Here is an 18,024-nt window from a genome sequence, read left to right as displayed (position 1 = left end):
ATGGCCCTGGTGAGGGGCTATTTCGAAATAGCAGCAGTGGAGCATCTACACACGCCTTATTTGGAAATAGCTATTTCAGAATGTGCATTATTCTTCGTAGAATGAGGTTTACAGATTTTGGAATAAGCCGCCCGTTATTTCAAAATTATTTCAAATTAACGGAATGGCTCTCACATAGTATAGACTCTCACATAGTTATTTCGAAATAATGGCCTTTATTCCAAAATAATTTTGCTGTGTAGATAAACCCTTTGTGTCCTGCTTCTTACAGTGATGCCCGTGGTGCTTATCTACCTCACAGGAATCTTCTGATAAAGTTTGTAAAGCGCTACTAATGGTATGTTAAGTCCTAACATTTCCCTGAATGAGCACACAACTTTACAGTGTCTAGAGGCCTTACTACCCTCAGAATACTTGCTTGTTCAGGAATTTTCTCTTTACACACTTTAGTGAGAACAGAAAGGCTCTACTATTGCATCCAGAGAAACTGGGGGATGGCCAATGATACCCCTTTTATGTAGATTTAGTCATTTATATCGGATGCCACCTTCAAACCCTGCCCCCAATGCCCAGCAAAATCTTCCACTTCCCTGATCTTCCCCAAACTCTAAGGCTTACCCTCTGCATGGTAGTAAACTCAGCATGGCCAAGAGTTATTTGCATTATTATGATATGGAAAATTGTTTTGTAGGTTTTCCCCAAAATGCTAAGAACAGTTTTGTCCATTTGGATTCTGTATAGAGAATCTTATACAGTGTTCTGTTTGAATTTAATGTGTTGGTTTATATTCATTGTGATTGGCCATCTAACCTTACACAGTTGCATGATTTTTTGAAGGGTCAGAATGACTTTTTTTTGTTTTCTATTAAATAGAAAAAATATCTACAAATATATAGTTTGTAATGCAAATGTTCTGTTTATATGCTGTGCTGTGAAATGACCTAGGTTCAATCTCTAAACTCCATATGGCAGACAAAATTTTGTTATAAACAAGGCAAAATATTCCAATTACTTCTATTTTGCTTTGCTGCTGCTATTTAATCCTGTAGTTTGTTTTGAGAATGCACAAGAATAATGTTAGCACATGGAAAATCATTACACATGAATGTCTGATCTGCAAACATTAAAATTTATCACAGTTTCTCTTGTATAATATGTTGCGTTATCGAGAGCTTACAATGAATATAAAATATTAAATAAAAGGCCTATATTGCTTTTATTTTAAGTACTGTAAAGAATCTTATAATCTTCAATTGGGACAGAATAAGACCCCAAATAATTAATATAAGAGCAGTGTTAATAGCTGGAGAAGATATTCTAGCTTTGGGTCATAAGATTTCTCTGTAATATAATGGACTAAAACCCAGGCTTCTATCTTATTTAAGGAATTGATGTTTGGCTTTTCACTATCATTAGATTGTTTTCAATTCCTACAGCAAATCTTGACTTTTTTTTTCCCCTTAGAGCTTCACAGATACCATGATGGCAGCACCTTGGAATTTCATGAGAATAGTTCATTGTTCCAAAACTGTTTTGTCACAAGGAGTCCAGATAGGAGGAATCACCAGTGATTTTGGGCATGCCTGGTCCAGGACTATAACTTCAAGTTTTGCTGCCAAACCACCCACATCAAATACAGTGGAACTGCTTGGTAAATCATACCCTCGAGATGACTACTGCAATGTCACAGAAAAAATTCTCTCCAAAGTGGGAAAGAACTTGCACAACCAACGATACCACCCTTTGTGGCTGGTCAAAGAGCGAATAAAGGATCATTTTTACAAGCAGTATATAGGACGTTTTGGGACCCCTCTCTTTTCTGTTTATGATGCTCTATCCCCAGTGGTTACAGTGGAGCAGAACTTTGACAGTCTGCTTATCCCACAAGACCACCCTAGCAGGAGGAAAAGGGACAACTATTATATGAACCGCACTCATATGCTAAGAGCACATACATCGGCTCACCAGTGGGACTTGATGCACTCAGGATTGGATGCCTTTCTGGTTGTGGGAGATGTCTACCGCCGTGATACAATTGATAGCAGCCACTCCCCAGTCTTTCATCAGATGGAAGGAGTGCGGCTCTTCTCCAATCATGAGGTAGGAACTATTCATAATGCTTAGAATGACTAACGAGCAGGGAGTTTCACAAGCCCCTCTATTTGTCTAATATCACCTTTACTAGTACCTGTAACTGCAGCCTGTCAAGGAGTTTCCCTATTCCATAAGGTTCTTGCTTCTAGCCCTCACAGAATGCAAAAAAAGTGCCTTAAAACCATGCCACGATGACATATATGGAAAAACTATCTGGGGTAATGTGTAGACATTTCTAAAATGTATTATATATATTAAATATATATTATATATATCCTCCAAAGCTGTTCAGTTTTCCTTTGTATGCCAAAGAGAATCTTGTTTTACCGGTAAGGAGGTTAACCCCCCCCCCCCCACACACACACACACACAATATCAACTAGGGATGTAAAATCCCAAGTTAATCAGTTAACTGGTGAAACCTTAGGTGAGATTACACTTTGCCCTCCTTTGCCCTCGCCCCCTCCCCCCCGCCACAGGGCTGAGGCTGCTGCTGCCAGTGGTGCATAGAAGCTAGCAGCCACATGTGTGGCAGGGGACAGCCGCCGGCAGAGGGCTGCTCCTGTGTACTGGTTAATTTGTTACCCATTCACATCCCTAATATCAATAAATATTTTAAATAACATTTCCAAATAGGATTGTTTCTGTAAAATATGTGGCATCCACATGCTAGCTTGGTGTGGTATAAATATTTTAACAAAACTGTCTGGGAAAGACCTGTATAATTCACTTACAATTAGAGTTTAGTTAATTTTTTTAAACAAAAAGTGGTTTTTAAAAAAAATGAAAATATTTTTCTTCAAAACTTCTGTTTCAGTTTATCTGTTTCAATTTCAGGATTTGGACATTTAAAAAAAATTGGTATTGCCAATTTTTATTAGCCAGCCTAGTCACATGGTAAAATTTTTCAGAACTGAAACTAATTAGATACAATTTTTTATTTTGAAATAAAAAATCTTTTTTGAACATTCAGATTTTTTAAAAATAGAAAAATTCAATAAAAATCCACAGGAAATTTTGAAAAAGGAAAACCAAATCCAATTTGAAATCTAGTAAAATGAAGCAGTCTTTGGAAATGAAAAAATAAAAGAGCAACCAACTTTACTTATGAATTCATCCATGCCAAATGCATGATGAGAACATCTTTTTACCAAACTGCATTTTTGCATTCACTCTCTGAACATGTCACTAATTTCAGGCAGTAATTGTTACAGCTAAAATTGAAATGCATTTTCTGTCCTAACCCTCCCCTTTATACAGTTGCTTCTGACTTTCTCAGAAAATCTACTGAAATTTTCTATGCTTGTTATTGTCCCAAAGCTATGTTAAGGATGGCTCCATACTAAGGATGTTAAATTTCGATTAATCAAGTAATAGTCGATAAGAGGGGGGGTGGAGTCCTGGCTATCCCAGTTGTACCCCTGCCTTTTAAATGTAGTAAGAGCTGCCTGCACTCTTACTATATTTCAAAGGCAAAGGTGCAGTGGGAAACCCAAGGCAAGCAGGGATGCAAGCATTCCCCGTTCGTGCTGTGTCCCCTATGTGCCTCTGCCTTCTCTGCTCCCACCCACTCACAGAGACACTTCTGGGGGGAACTGGCTTTTAAGCTCCTTCTCCTCCCCCTTGCTGCCTCTGATACAGAAGCAACAAAGGGTAGGAAGCGATTAGTCGAGTAGCGACTCGACTACCCGATAAGCATAGGCTTATCAGGTAGTTGATTACTCACTTACATCCCTACTCTGTACAGCTGACACTGATACAAGTGTGTGATGCTTATACAGTAAGCTCGGTGAGCCTTTAGCAAACTATCTTGGATTCCTGAGTTTGTATATTTCACTGGCAAAGCTTATATGCACTCTGCATACTTAAATATAATTGATAAATAATATTGATAGATCTGAGTAATAGAGTCTTAAAAGGGATGACAATATGTGGGTTTGCTTGTTGGACAATAGCGCATGGGGTTCCTTATCTGTGGCAGTAATATGAATATAAAATGTATGCGTATAAGGTGAATACATACATGTATGCAAAGTATGTATTTGCATTATGGAAGTGCCACCTGCAGTTCCACAGTCAAGGGTGGGACCTAACTTCATTAGCATATAGCCACCACACTGATTACATCACTCATGTGCATCTACACTTTACTGCTTGTATCAGTGATGTCCGTCCTCACCAGGAGCACTTGTGCTGATTGTACTGTCAATGTGGGGTATGGTGGGATATCTTCTGAAAGCCAGAAAGAGTTGATGTAAATAATACTAGAGCATTTATCTTTAAGTTTAGAAGTAAGCTCTGTGATGCAGAGTACAGTAGATATGAATTCATCCAGGCAATGATACACAAGCCAGTTTATTACACTACTTTGCTTTTCAGGTTTCCACAGTCATTATTTGTTCTCTCTCCACCTGGAAACAGTCAGATTATAGGAAGAGACGAAGGTCCCATAGCATTTTGAATTTAAAATACACAGCTAATGGTCTCTATCATTTGTGATATCCAGAGAGAGTAAACATTTGCAGAAGGCTTCATTTCAGCTTGAATGAGCATTTTGGACAGGATAAGAAAGATTTATTAAACCACCTCTTTTTCACAAACTCACAGCAATATGGAATCCAGGCGGGATTTCAAATTGTACTGCTGTTTGAGTGAAACATTCACATAACTCTTCCTAACTATCTTTATGAGAATCATGATGATGGGGATTAAAGATGGACGAACTATTATAAGTTTGAAAAAAAGTAGCTTTTTTGTTCATAAATTAACCATTTGATTTTTTGTAATGAATTCGTTCATTATCCAAAGTTATTTGATTCATATTTTATTTAATCATACTCTGAATTTTTTGCAAACTGTTTGGTTCAGTTATGTCTTCGATTATTTGCTAATCCTTATTCTTGGTTTGTGAGTGATTACCCAACCCTCACAGCATTATGTCTGCTCCTTGATTGGATGATTTGATTCTTTTATCCATAAGTGGAGAAACAGCTGAGATTCCAAGATGACCATGTAACCAGCTGTTTCGAAAGTGAAAGTGCACGCCGGTACGCATTAGTTCAAACCAAACCAAACTCCTATGATTTGAGAAGTAACGTTAGTTTGAACCAAGGGGCTTGGTTTGAACTAATGTGTCCCAGTGCACACTTTCACTTTTGAAACAGCTGGCATTTGGAGTAACGTGCCGGCGAGTTCATGCTAATGAAGCATGGGATATTTAAATCCCCGCTTCATTGACTATTTCGAATGCCTGCATTTGCATCCCTAGTTCGAACTAGGGTGCAAGTGTAGACATACCCTAATACAGTGTTTCTCAAACTGTGCTCTGCGGAGCCCCTGGGCTCCACAAGACATCTCCAGGGGCTTCACGAGGTTGACAAACTGGAAACGTTGATAGGTACAACACATACAATCAGTGGACCGCTGGGGCTCCGCGTAAATATTTATGCATGTAAAGGGCTCCGGAGCCCAAAAGCGGTTTGAGAACCGCTGCCCTGATAGATAGATATAGATCGATCTATCTATCGATCGATCTATCTATCTATCTCATGATTTTTTCCTCTATTATATGATTTGTAAACTCTTTGGATTAGCAATATTAACATGACTACAGTAAGGCTAGAACTTACACTTTTTTCTTCTGATGCCCAAAGTCTTATTCATACTTTTCTGCATAAAAATTAAAGAGGGATGCACTCCTTGATGTATAGCTATTGATGATAATAATTCCTCACATACTAAAATGTTTGTTTCAGCCCGCCATAGATTTCAGGTAATTTAGCCAGCAGAAGGAGCCAGTACAAACTCTGTATCACAAAACATATCAATTTCCAACAAATTCTAATAAAAAAATTGTCTTGGAAAGTTCAAAGTATTTTTTCTTAAATACATCAAGCTTTGTATAATTTTGATGGGGACCACACATGAGGACGTAGGAATTGTTCCTCCAGTTCAATATCCTAGCTCCATTGGTAGTCAATGTCCAATTGACCAGAGGATGTAAAAGTACCACAAAGCACACTGATTGAAGACTATAGATAAGGAGGGAAAATTAGGAATAAGTATCCATTGAAATGTATTGAAGCAGATGGTGAATATGTTGCTATGGAGAATTTTAAAACTTGCTAAAAATAGGGATTATTTCTCCAAAACAGAGATATTTGACATCTATGTATTCTAATTGTGCAGTTCTTTTTAATTGTGGGAGAATTACTTCCTCACCCTGCAGCTGATGGTTTGTATACCCTGATTCATGAAAAGTCTTATCCTAGGTAGGGATGTAATAGTATAGTCAATTAACTGATTAGCCAGTAAGCAAAAGGTTATAGGTTAATGCTATAAACTACACGCGTTTGCCTGCCTCCTTGCCAGTACATTTTTTTAGCAGGCTGGCCAGCAGCATGGCTCAATCCTGTTTGTGTTGGGTCTGGGACTTACCACTGATGTGGCTCTGCATTTAAAGTGTATTAGGAGCCAGGCAGGCAGCCCGGCTCAGTTCAGGCTCACACTGGGTCCAGAAGCTCAGACCCCCCCAGACAAGGGCTGCTGCCCAGGGCAACAGGCAAGGGGAGCTGGTTTTTACCACCCCCGAGGACAATAGACTAGTCAAGTAACCTATAAGAATTCATGAAGTTAATCAACTGTTCAATTAACGGATATTTAACACCCCTAATCCTAGGTATATAACTACAGATGCTATTCTTATTTACAGAAAAGTCTATTTTTTAAATATCATACTAAGATGTTCATTGTAATTATATCCTCTGGCTATATTAATAATATATAATATAAAAAGTCATTTATTTGTATCTGTTTTAAATGTGTTGTCTCCTAATTTAGCGAAGCACCCCTCTGTTTTTATTTCATAGATTGGGTTAGGTGAGAACATCCCATCAGCCTTCCCTGTACAATTATACAGGCAGTCCCCGACTTACGCGGATCCGACTTATGTCGGATCCGCACTTACAAACGGGGCTTTCTCGCCCCGGAGGTCGAGGTGGCGGATTGCTACCTGCGAGCTCCGGGGCGAGAAAGCCCCGTTCGTAAGCTGCTCCGGTGCCCCATGTCTGCTGGAGACCGTCTCCAGCAGACCAGGGGCACTGGGCAGGTTTCCGCGCTTCTGAGGCTTTGCCAGAGCAAAGCCTCAGAAGTGCGGGGAACCGCCGTTGCTGCCGCTTCAGTCCCGGTGCCTGTGGTCTGCTGGGGACCGTCCCCAGCAGACCACAGGCACCGGGACTGAAGTGGCAGCAGCGGCGGTTCCCCGCGCCTCTGAGGCTTTGCTCTGGCAAAGCCTCAGAGGTGCGGGACCCCCCTGCGGCTGCGGCTTCAGTCCGGGTGCCTGTGGTCTGCTGGGGACCGTCCCCAGCAGACCACAGGCACCGGGACTGAAGCTGCAGCCGCGGCGGGGTCCCGTGCCCCTGAGACTTTGCCAGAGCAAAGCCTCAGAGGCGCGGCACCCCGCTGCTGCTGCCGCTCTGCTCCCCGTGTCCCTGGTCTGCTGGGGGGGAGCGCAGCTAGTGTGCCCCCCCCCCAGCAGACCAGGCTTTTGTTTTGGACCCTGGGGCAGAGCCGCTGGGGCGCTGCCGATTGGTCCTGCAGCGCCGCTCTGGGCACTACTGGACCAACCCGGCAGCACCCCAGCTGCTCTGCCCCAGGTCCTGATTCAGCCGCTGCTGGTCAGTTTCAGCAGCGGCTGAGCAGGACGTCTGGGGCAGAGCAGATGGGGTGCTGCTGGGTTGGTCCAGTAGCACCGAGGAGCGGCGCTACTGGAGCAACCCAGCAGCACCCCAGCTGCTCTGCCCCAGGTGTCCCCAAGTCAGCTTCTGCTGAAACTGACCAGCGCTGACTACAGGAAGCCCCAGGCAGAGTTGCTCTGCCCCGGGCTTCCTGGAATCAGCTGCTGATCAGTTTCAGCAGCAGCTGACTTGGGGACGCCAGGGGTTCTTAAGTTGATTCTGTATGTAAGTTAGAACTGGCAGTCAGTTTCAGCAGCGGCTGAATCTGGACGCCAGTTCCGACTTACATACAGATTCAACTTAAGGACAAACCTACAGTCCCTATCTTGTACGTAACCCGGGGACTGCCTATATTTTCAAACTATCTCTATTTTCCGTTCTTTCACCTTGTTTTCCCCTTACCATATTAAAAAGTGCAAGCCTCATTCTGTTTTCCCTTGCAGTACACCAATGTAAACCTGAGTTAGGGATGTTAAGAGGTGGTTATTTAACTAATCAAGTAGTGGATAGAATTTTTATCCATTAGTCAATAGGCAGCCTGGTTCAATCCCAGCTCATGCTGGGTGTGGGACGAAAACATGCTGTGGTTCTGCAATTTAAAATGCAGTGGGTCCAGGGAGCCTGGGACTGATCTGGGCTGCCTGAGAGGTCCCAATTTCCTGCTGGCACCCCCCATGCCATGAAGCAGCCCCTGTACACAGGAAGTCCCAGTGGGAAGTTGCCTCCCAATCCCCAGAGGGTCTGTTTCACAGCATCAGCTGCTCCCCCCTCCCCCGCCTCTAATAGAGTCAGCAGTGGGGCGGGGGGACGATGAGTGGCACCGCAGAGACAGTGCTGGGGGGGAACTGGCTTTGAAGCTGGCTCCCCCTAGCACTGTTCCCTCTAATTCCCTCCCCACCTCCTGCCGCAGCAGACTTAATTTTCTTATGTGCATCAATATGGAGATGATATGTGTCCTTCATATTGGTGCACATAACAAAATTCATGAGGTGGGAGTGGGGCCAAAGGGATTCTGAGTGTGGCAGTGAGCTCAGGCTTGGGGCAGAGGGCTGGGGTGTAGGAGTGTGAGGGCCGTGGCTGGGGTTCTGGGCCGTAGAGTGGGGCTGCAGTTGAGGAGCTCAGAGCTGGGATAAAGGGTTGGTTGCAAGGGCTTCTGGGAATGCAGGTTCGGGGGTGGGGTTGGGAATGATGGATTTGGAGGAGGGGAGTTCCAGATTTGGGGGGAGACTCAGGGTAAGTGGTTGAGATGCAGGAGGGGGGTACAGGCTCTAGGCTGGGTGTGTGGCCTTTGGGGTGGGGCTGGGGCTGGTGGGGTTGGGGATGAGGGCTTTAGATTTCAGGAGGGTGCTCAGGACTGGGGGCAAACAAAATGAGGCAGAGGGTTGTGGTTGGGCTTACCTGGGTGGAGAGGAGGGTCCCTTGTCCCTCAGCCCTAACAGCTCCATGCTGAGGCAGATGGGGAGGGACTTTTGGAGCTCACACACAGAGAACAACTTACATTATAAGAAATGGGGTCATATTCAAGTGCCCCTGCTGACTGCAGTGTGGCAGTATGGCACAAAGGAGGTGGGAACTGATTTATCAGGTTAGTACTATATACGTCATAACCAGCACCTTAAAATCTACCCAGATCATTCAGCAGCCAGTGTAGATCCTGGAGCTCCCTGTGTCACTCAACTCTGGCTCCCAACAAGATTCATCCCTAGATAAGCTAATGTCTGCGTTCAGCACCAGTTTCAGTCTCTAAATAGGGACAGTACGGTATTTTTGCCTCCTGTCCGGTAACAAAATTCGGAAAATACCGATACCTAAAATGTCCAGTATTTTCTGTTTTTTTCCCTGCCAAGAGGCGAAAATAGTGGATACCTGGCAACCCTACAACACTTCTGGCTGGACCAAGAAGAGAAGATGTCTGCCAGCAAAAAACCTAAAGACCTGAGCAAGGGGAAGCAATACCTTCCCTGGGTCTTAGTGCTCAAACTCTTCTCTTCCTATCCCTATTCTGACTCTACATGCAATTAAAGGGGCCATGCTGTTTTATTTTATTTATTTATTTTTTGCTTAACTCTTGGGGTCCTTTTTTTCTCAACTTTGGTCTCCCCCCTTTTGGGAGGCGGGGAATGTTTGGTATTTTTGTTGAAACTATCTGGCAACTCTATCTCTAAATGGTTCTAAGGTGTAGCCCTATGTAGAACACACTGCAGTTGTTTAACCTTGAAGTGACAAAAGCATGGATATAGGTGGCAAAATTGACATCCTACTGGAGACGTCATAAACATCTACCAAATGTAGATAGTGAAAAGTTGACTAGTTTATTACTGTTATGTGATTCATCAAACAGCCGTTGGGGGCTAAGTTCCTCCTAAACTGCATGGCTGTGCAGATTCCCATTAAGCCCTGTGGAGGGGCCCAGAGGTGTAGTGAGGAGAGATCTCTCTCCAAAAGTCCTGTAGCTGCTGGGGCTGATGGGCAGGGGATCCTTTCCACTGTCCATGCAGCCTGTCAAGGCTTGCTTTAACCTCTTATGAGCCAGTGTGGAGCAAAGGCCCCATCACACTTCACTTTTACTAGCTTTTGACTCAGTATGTAAATAGATCTTCATTGTAAAGGTTACAATACTTCATTTACATGTAGCCAGAGAGGTAAACGTTTCTGGGGCAAAGATCCTGGGGAGTGTCACTTTACATGTTTTAAGAACTTAATATTTGTACAGATGCATAACTCCTTAGATATCACTCGTACGTGCATCTCACAATGATTGTGATGACAAATGTTTTTCATTAGAGAGCTTACATGATGCTATTTTTGTGAACTGTAACTACCAGACTACCAGACCTTGGGGGTCTCTAATCGTCATACACCCTTCATGCCTTCTGCCAATTTAGCATAAAGAAGTTAGCATGATGATTAATTTCATTAGTGCACCTAGCACCGTGGGTAGGCATCTTTATTATTTTAAATACAAATAAATGAAATAAATGCTTGGAACACTCGTCTTACTGAGAAGACAATTCAAAATCAAAGTACACCTTATAAGACAGATTTATCAAACAGATGTATGCACGTTTCATCTACAGATGTATTTGAAAAGGTTTAGTTTGTTAAATAAATTAATTATAGCACTATGAATCTGAAATCCATCTTAATGAGTCTGCTACCCTTTTAGTATGATAACTTTTTCTGTGTTATTCCAAGAGATATATTTAGTCTTTAAAGAAACTTTTTTGGCTAGATTTTAAAAAAAATAATAAAATGTGTTTGCAGTATTTGGAGGAACGAAGACTTGAAGCTTCCAGAGATTAAGAAAGCTGAGCAGGCTTGCTGTCTGAAATGATTTTTGTTGCTCTCTTCCCAAACCAAAAGCTTGTCAGTAAGCAGCATAGAGTACTCCATTATTAACACACTGGCTCATGTATCTTCTCAGTGACTGATGCTGCTTAGATTGGGTGTGATTGCAGAAGTTTTGTTGTGCCAGAGAGTAGGTGGGATGGCAGGAAGTTTTCTTGTTGATGCTCCAGCTCCAGATAAATGTCTTTGTTAATCCATCAGTTTATGAAATACAGTATATTTTTTAAAATATGAAAATGCTTCAATATTGGTAAGTGGATTTAGAGTACATCTGCTTCTTTATTTATAGAGATATCGTCAAGGTTGATAAATCAAACATTGTTTTTTTTTTCTTGTGTCTCTTAGAAATCTATAATTCTACATAGGAGGAAGTTCAATTCTTTGATTATTTTTTCCTTTCACAAAATCAGTGTGTAAATATGATAGAAAAATTGGTAAGGAAGCAGATGTTTCTAATTTTCCAGTTCGTTCTATATTTAAAACAGTAAGGAGCAGTAAGCAGAATACTATAAAATTGTCAGTGTTCCTTTCAGTTGGTTTTTTTTCATCTTTGCCATCCTAACATCACTGATAGATTAACTGTTTTCCACTACATTATGTAAACTACTAAATTATGTAGCATTGACCTAAAAGTAGGGAAAATATTGACATTTTTCTTAAATAGAAAAACTGGGTCACATTTTTTCACAAAAGTAAAAAATTGTTGGTGAGCTCAACATTTTTTTTTCTATCTAACTTATCTAGGTTTTTATGTCAGATTCATCACTGTGGTCCCTGAACACCCATGTGACAGGTAGATGTTCTTAAGTAGCGTATTCAGAAGAACTTGGACTCAGTTGAGTGTTTAATGAATATTCTGAAATGGAATTCTCCTTCAGTTAGAACAAAAGATACTATACAATTCCTGCTGTGAATACATGGGAATTTTTTGGTTATTTGTTGATCATACATGGTATGTCTACACTGCAGCTGGGAAGATATACCCATGCAGTAGTGGGACTTGAATTAGCACTCTAAAAAGCGTAATGTGGACATTCCGATTTGATTGGACTCTTGACCTGTCAAATCCTTCCAGCTCTCAAGGCTTCACAGCCTGTAGTCTGTTCTAGGCCAGAATATCCACATTGCTGTTTTTATCCACCAATTTGAGTCCCACTAATGTCAGTCTGCCTTCCTGGTTGGGAGGCTCTCTTATCCACAAAATGCTGATTTTTAAATGTTTTTTTAAAATTTTTTTGGTACTCTCACTGGTTAAGGATACTTATTACAAAATCGTAGCATAGGAATTTGTATAATTACTATACAGCCACTGGAAAATTTTTTATAACCGTATGTCAATAGTGTAAATTCCTTCATTCTGACTGGCTTCTGTGAATCCTTGCCACTAGCATTGACTTCTGACTTGAGAGGTTCCTCTTTGTAAGCAGACAACAAGCCAGGCTATCTCAACTTCTGAGCCCTTCTCCCATCTAGTGGTGATAGAGACTTCCAAAAGAGTAAAGAGAAGTAAGGAAGACATGAAGAGGTGTGAAGAACTGCTGTGACTGCATAGGGATAAATATAAGGAGTCAATCAGAACACAGGGTGTATTGCTGGAGAAGAAATTACAGTATAATGAAGGTGTCACTTTAAAGTAAACTTGAGATAATGAACTTTGAAACAAAAAGAATTCCATTATCACCTCCCATGTTTAAATGCCTCATCTTATCTGGACACTAATTTGTGTGTAATCTTGCTTATACCAGGGTGATATTTTGAGGGGCACCTTAGATTAGATGGAGAGAAATCTATTTGTCTAACCCAGGTTTTTTATACTGCATTCAAAACCATGTTATCTAAGTGCCGTGTTTGTTGGAAAGACAAGGAAATGTCAGAGAACACTCTGAATTTAAAACTTACTATAAATTCAATGTTACTAAATTCTTACTTAACTTTTCTGATCTAATACTGTTACACAAACATTGAATCATGTGCCTAATTTTAATTAAATAAGGTGACTACAACTGTTGAATTGTTTTGAATTGGTCAGCTTTCTGATGAGGAAAAAACAGGTTGATCAATGCTATAGATATTTTTAAAGAAATGTAGCACCATTTTTATTTTATAATACCTTCTGACCACCTGAGGTTACCAATGTTGGCTTAATTCCTGCTATTGCCTATTCTGATCTGACATGTAAACATCATGCCATATGGTTAAATCACCTAATTCCTCTCTCCTTTTTAACGGTTAATTAGCCAGCTGTACTGATGCATAATGGCAGAATTTGTATCTATCCTGCATGATGATGCAATATGTTTGACTTTCAAAATTAAATAAATGTCATGTCATCATACAAGACAGACACACAGTTGTTCATTACATACTAAACCAAACCTTTGTTCTTTTGCTTGTAACATTAAGTGGATAGGTTATACTTAATTCATCTATTTTTCCACAGAGTAAACGCATTTGAGATGGATGTGCTAGTATTGTATGTGAATTTATTAAAATATATCCATGTGATCTGATGTAGAAGTTCTGTCATCAGTATTTAGAGTAGACACTATAATGGGTGAAACTGTAAATCAGAGCTACTCAACACATGGACCGTGGGCCGCAAGCGACCCGCAGCCCATTTGTTTGTGGCCCGTGGTGCAGTTTCGGTTTACGGGGGCTCAACATGCAGCCCATGGGTGGGATCCTTTGAACATGGCCTCCACTGGGAATACGCTCCACAAAGGTAAGGCATCTCCTAGGCAGGGTGAGCACTGAAACACGCAAGCAGATGGGCTGGCTGGAACAGACGGGTATAGGGTTTTTAGCTTTCAGGGAGCCTGTGCCAGGAGCTGTTTGCATATATTTGAATATATATGCAACCACACTTATTTTGTGGCTCTTGGCATGTGCTGAGAGTATCATTGTGGCCCTCGGGGCTTCCAGAGTTGAGTAACCCTGCTGCAAATCATTCTCCATCCTATGCAGTGATTGGTTTCCCTGGATTTCTTTATATTGAAAAGTCGCGCTGCTTTATTTATACTGCTGTAGTTAATACAGTGCAAGCCTCCAGTGCGGATATATTTATACCGATAAAAATGTCCTTACCAGAATAGCTTATTCCCTTACAGGAAGGATGCATCTGATGAAGTGGCTCTTTGCCCACGAAAACTTATGCTCCAGTAAATCTGTTAGTCTTGTTGTTTATGCAGATTCAGACTAACACATCTACGCCTCTGATATTCTGTATCTACAAATACAACTAGGCACTTTAAAGACTAACAGGTTTATTTGGGCTTCAGTTTTTGTGAGTAAAAACCACTTCGTCAGATGCATTGGAGTGGAAATTACAGAGGCAGGAATATATATTCTGTATATATGTACCAGTATATGAAAAATAAGTTACTTATTAAGTGTAGGACCAGTGTTAACGAGGCCAGTTAAACCAGGATGGATGTGTCTCATTCCCAGCAGCTGATGGGGAAGTGTGAATACCAAAAGAGGGAAAATTGCCTCTGTAAGTCAGATAATCAGTATAAAGCATTTTTTGTCATGATGTAACTTGAATCCACATCAGGACTTGTACTGATATAACTATATCAATTTTTTAAAAGTCGCACCCTTAAGCTTTTAATGAAATAATTATACTGATACAAGAACTGTTGAAGATGCCAACAAGTATGCTAATTAGTGCGTATCTTAACGGTGCCTTTTGCATTCTGGCTGCTTGCCAGACAAGAACTATATACACTTAATCCATTTCACATACGCCAATTCATATGTTTCTTTTCTCCTGTCCCGCATATTGGAGCTGCATGTGATTACCTTGGAAGGAGTAAACAAACTAAATTCAGCACCAGGCTTCCCATAAAATTGCAGGGCTATTAGATCATTGAATTTATATATTTTAAGAGATTTTAATGTCACAACTGAATTAATAATTAATGGCAAAAAACTACATGAATGCAGAGTTAAGGTTGCACAGTGGTATGTTATCTTGCAGAAAATTAAGTTGAGCAAAACTCAGACTTCTTAGAAATATACAGTTAAGGTTGCAGTTAATTCTTCCTTTTCTCCTCAATGCCCCAATACGCCCCAATAACACACATACCCCCACAGTTGCTGAAATGTACAACCTCTTTCCCCTCCCCAACCATCCATTGCCATTTATCCCACTTCTTGGAGTTGTCCTCCCTTTTCTGCTGGTCCAAACCCATTCTTCCTATTTTCACACTTGTCTGCCCCCAATACCTCTCTCCTTCCAGGAAGCATTCATGTCTGATTTTCCCCAGGTCTGAGATTCATCTAGTTCAGGGCTACTCAACTTTGGGAAACCCGGGGGTCACAATGATACTCACAGCACATACCGAGGGCCACAACTTAAATGTGGTTGCATATACATGCGAACATATATGCAAATATATGTAAATAACTTCTTTCATACTGGCGAGCACGAATACAAAGATTAAGGCAAGACTACATGACACACAGGCTCCATTTATGTTAGTTCTGCTGATATTAATAAAATGCAATATTTACCCGATTTCCACCCATCTGACAGCACTTTTAATGAGCAATGACAGTCCAGGAATTTAACTACTAAAACACATATCAACAGGAGATCTTTATATTGACTACTTTTTTGTTTTGGCTTCCTTCTGCAGCCACGTGTTGAGCCCCACGTAAACCAAAACTGCACCGCAGGCCATAAACAAATAGGTTGCAGGCTGCATGCGGCCCCTGTGCCACATGCTGAGTATCCCAGATCTAGTTAGCACTGCTCAGTTTGACAGTACAGGGGAGCAGAAGAGAACTGGTTTTTGGGGGAGGGGACATTCAACTCTTTGGTCAGTTGACCCCCAAATTTGGAATTACTAATGCTACCTTGTACCCTTAACAGGTGTACCAAATTTCAAAGCAGTCTGAGCAACTGTTCAGATTTTGGAGCACCTACAGCAGTCAAGTTTTAAAGCATACTAGCTGGACTTACCCGGCGCTACTCGGGAAACTGAAGGAACAAAATTTAGAAAATTTAGGAAAGGAGGGGACCCTGAGCCAGGGGACCCCCAGAGCCACAGACCCTGGGGACTGATGGCTGCTGGCCCACACCTGACCCTCTGAGAGCAGCAGGACCCTTCTCCCCCTAGGACCAAGCAGCCAGCCCCCAGGAGAACAGTACACAGTCATGCGGCCAGTAGCAAGGGGACTTCTCTTTGCAAGGTTGGCTCACAGATCCATCAGCCCTGCCGTGGCAAGCAAAAGCTCAGAGCTCACATCTAACCCCGATGGCTGGAACCAGACACAGAAGAGCTCCACTCACAGTACAAACAGCCGCCGGCTGGCTTCACAGCAGTGTAACGCATCGAGGGTTTAACCTGGCCCCTCCGCCCCACGCTGCTGTAGGCACACCGATTCCTTCTGCTCGGATAAGCCCAGTGATCTGAGCAGAAAGGCTGCCCAGCTTTGGTTTTGGTTTCTGGAGGGGTGGGGTGGCAGGTGGGGAGCGATCCTGAGTGGAGGGGAGATTACACGTGGGAGGGGTGCCCCAGCTCGTGCCCAGGGCTGCAGGTGCTGCGGGGTGCAGGGCAGGTGCCTGAGCTGTTGTGCACATGGGGTGGGGGCACTGTGTGCCTGTGGGAGGTAGTGGGGGGCCAAGAGGGTCGGTTATGTAACCTTGTGGGCAGGAGGGGGCGAGTCCCGGGAGGCTACATGCGGGAGAGGTGCCCCAGTTCGCACCCGGGGCTACAGGTGAAGTGGCGGGGAAGGGGGGTGGCAGCGTGCAAAAGAGCCAACTCCGCTCCCCCTTCCTCTTTCTCTCTCTTCCCTCCTTGTGTCAGGCTCAGCACCGGCTTTAACCATCAGTGCCCTTTTCCACACTGGCATCCCTGCCAGTGCCCCTGCTCTCCCTGGGTCCACCTGCCTGCTGGTTTGCACTACGGCTGAGGCGCGCCTGCACCGTGAGGATGGTCCTCCGCACGCCGCCTCTGTGCAAGCACCACAGGCCCAGAACAGCAGCGGCCTGGGACTGCATTGCTGCCGGCAGAGCTAGTGTGGGGGAGGAGGGTGTGGGGCGCCTGCCACACCCTCCCACAGTACCTTAAAACCTTCTCCTGGAGGAAAGGTTATCCCATGCAAAGTTTGGTTGCAGTAGCTCTTATTGTGTCCAAGTTATTAGAGCACAAACATACAAACATTCTCCTTTATATATTAGATAAAGTGGCAAGTATGGAACCCTCCAACCATAGTGGTGCATGCACACAGTATAAGAAAATGTACCTTTCTTAAATATTATTATCAGTTTGGGGGTCCCAAAGATTTAGTGGTGCACTATCTTGGGTGTAATTGGATAGACTGAGACAGTTTTGATCCACATCACATCAATAGTTGACCTCTGCGTGTGTCCGCACTAGCGCACATACACACACAAAGAAGAAGAAAGAAAAAGAAAAAAGTTTGAACTTGGTACAAAAATATCTCCAACTGTGGCTTTTTTAGATGGCTGTGGTTTTTTTCAGGGCTTATGTCTCAGCTGCTCTTAGTTTAAAAGTTTCCAAATTACACTAACATTTTTAGATAGCTCTTAGTGTAGACATTGCCATAGAATTTTAGATGATTGATCTGTGCAGTTGCAGTAAGGCAAAGTGGATTCTGTGGTGGAGACTATTTGTTTTGTTTTGTTTGGGCAATGCAGAAAAAATGCCTGTGGGGAAGAGGGTGTTTTTTAGCTTCCAAATGGTCACTTGCAAAATGGATCTCTTGTTCTTCCTTCAACGTGCAGTAAATAATTTTTAAAACTGCTGCCTTTCTTTTTGTTAAAGTGATTTTATTTGCCACTTTCTTTTTTCCTCTTTTTCTCTCTTTTTTCTGTGAC

At 42.4% G+C, this 18,024-nt stretch overlaps 1 protein-coding gene across 6 annotated transcripts in view; it reads left to right on the top strand.

Moving 5' to 3' along the window:
- Nucleotides 1-18,024, top strand: part of FARS2 (phenylalanyl-tRNA synthetase 2, mitochondrial) — a 393,359-nt gene that overhangs the window by 79,933 nt on the left and 295,402 nt on the right. For 5 of the 6 annotated variants that reach the window (XM_089776401.1, XM_089776398.1, XM_075921300.2 and 2 more), the window contains one exon: nucleotides 1,465-2,100. In XM_089776401.1, coding sequence (XP_089632527.1) covers nucleotides 1,465-2,100 — 636 coding nt within the window. Of the gene's footprint in view, nucleotides 1-279; nucleotides 338-1,464; nucleotides 2,101-18,024 lie in introns of those variants that run through there. The other variant, XM_089776399.1, reaches the window with a different exon arrangement.

The sequence above is a fragment of the Pelodiscus sinensis genome, chromosome 2 (genome assembly GCF_052426305.1).
Source record: "Pelodiscus sinensis isolate ZL-2025 chromosome 2, ASM5242630v1, whole genome shotgun sequence".
Classification (NCBI taxonomy): Eukaryota; Metazoa; Chordata; order Testudines; family Trionychidae; genus Pelodiscus; species Pelodiscus sinensis.
Note: the sequence above shows the minus strand (reverse complement) of the source record. Positions and strands in the feature narration are given on the sequence as shown.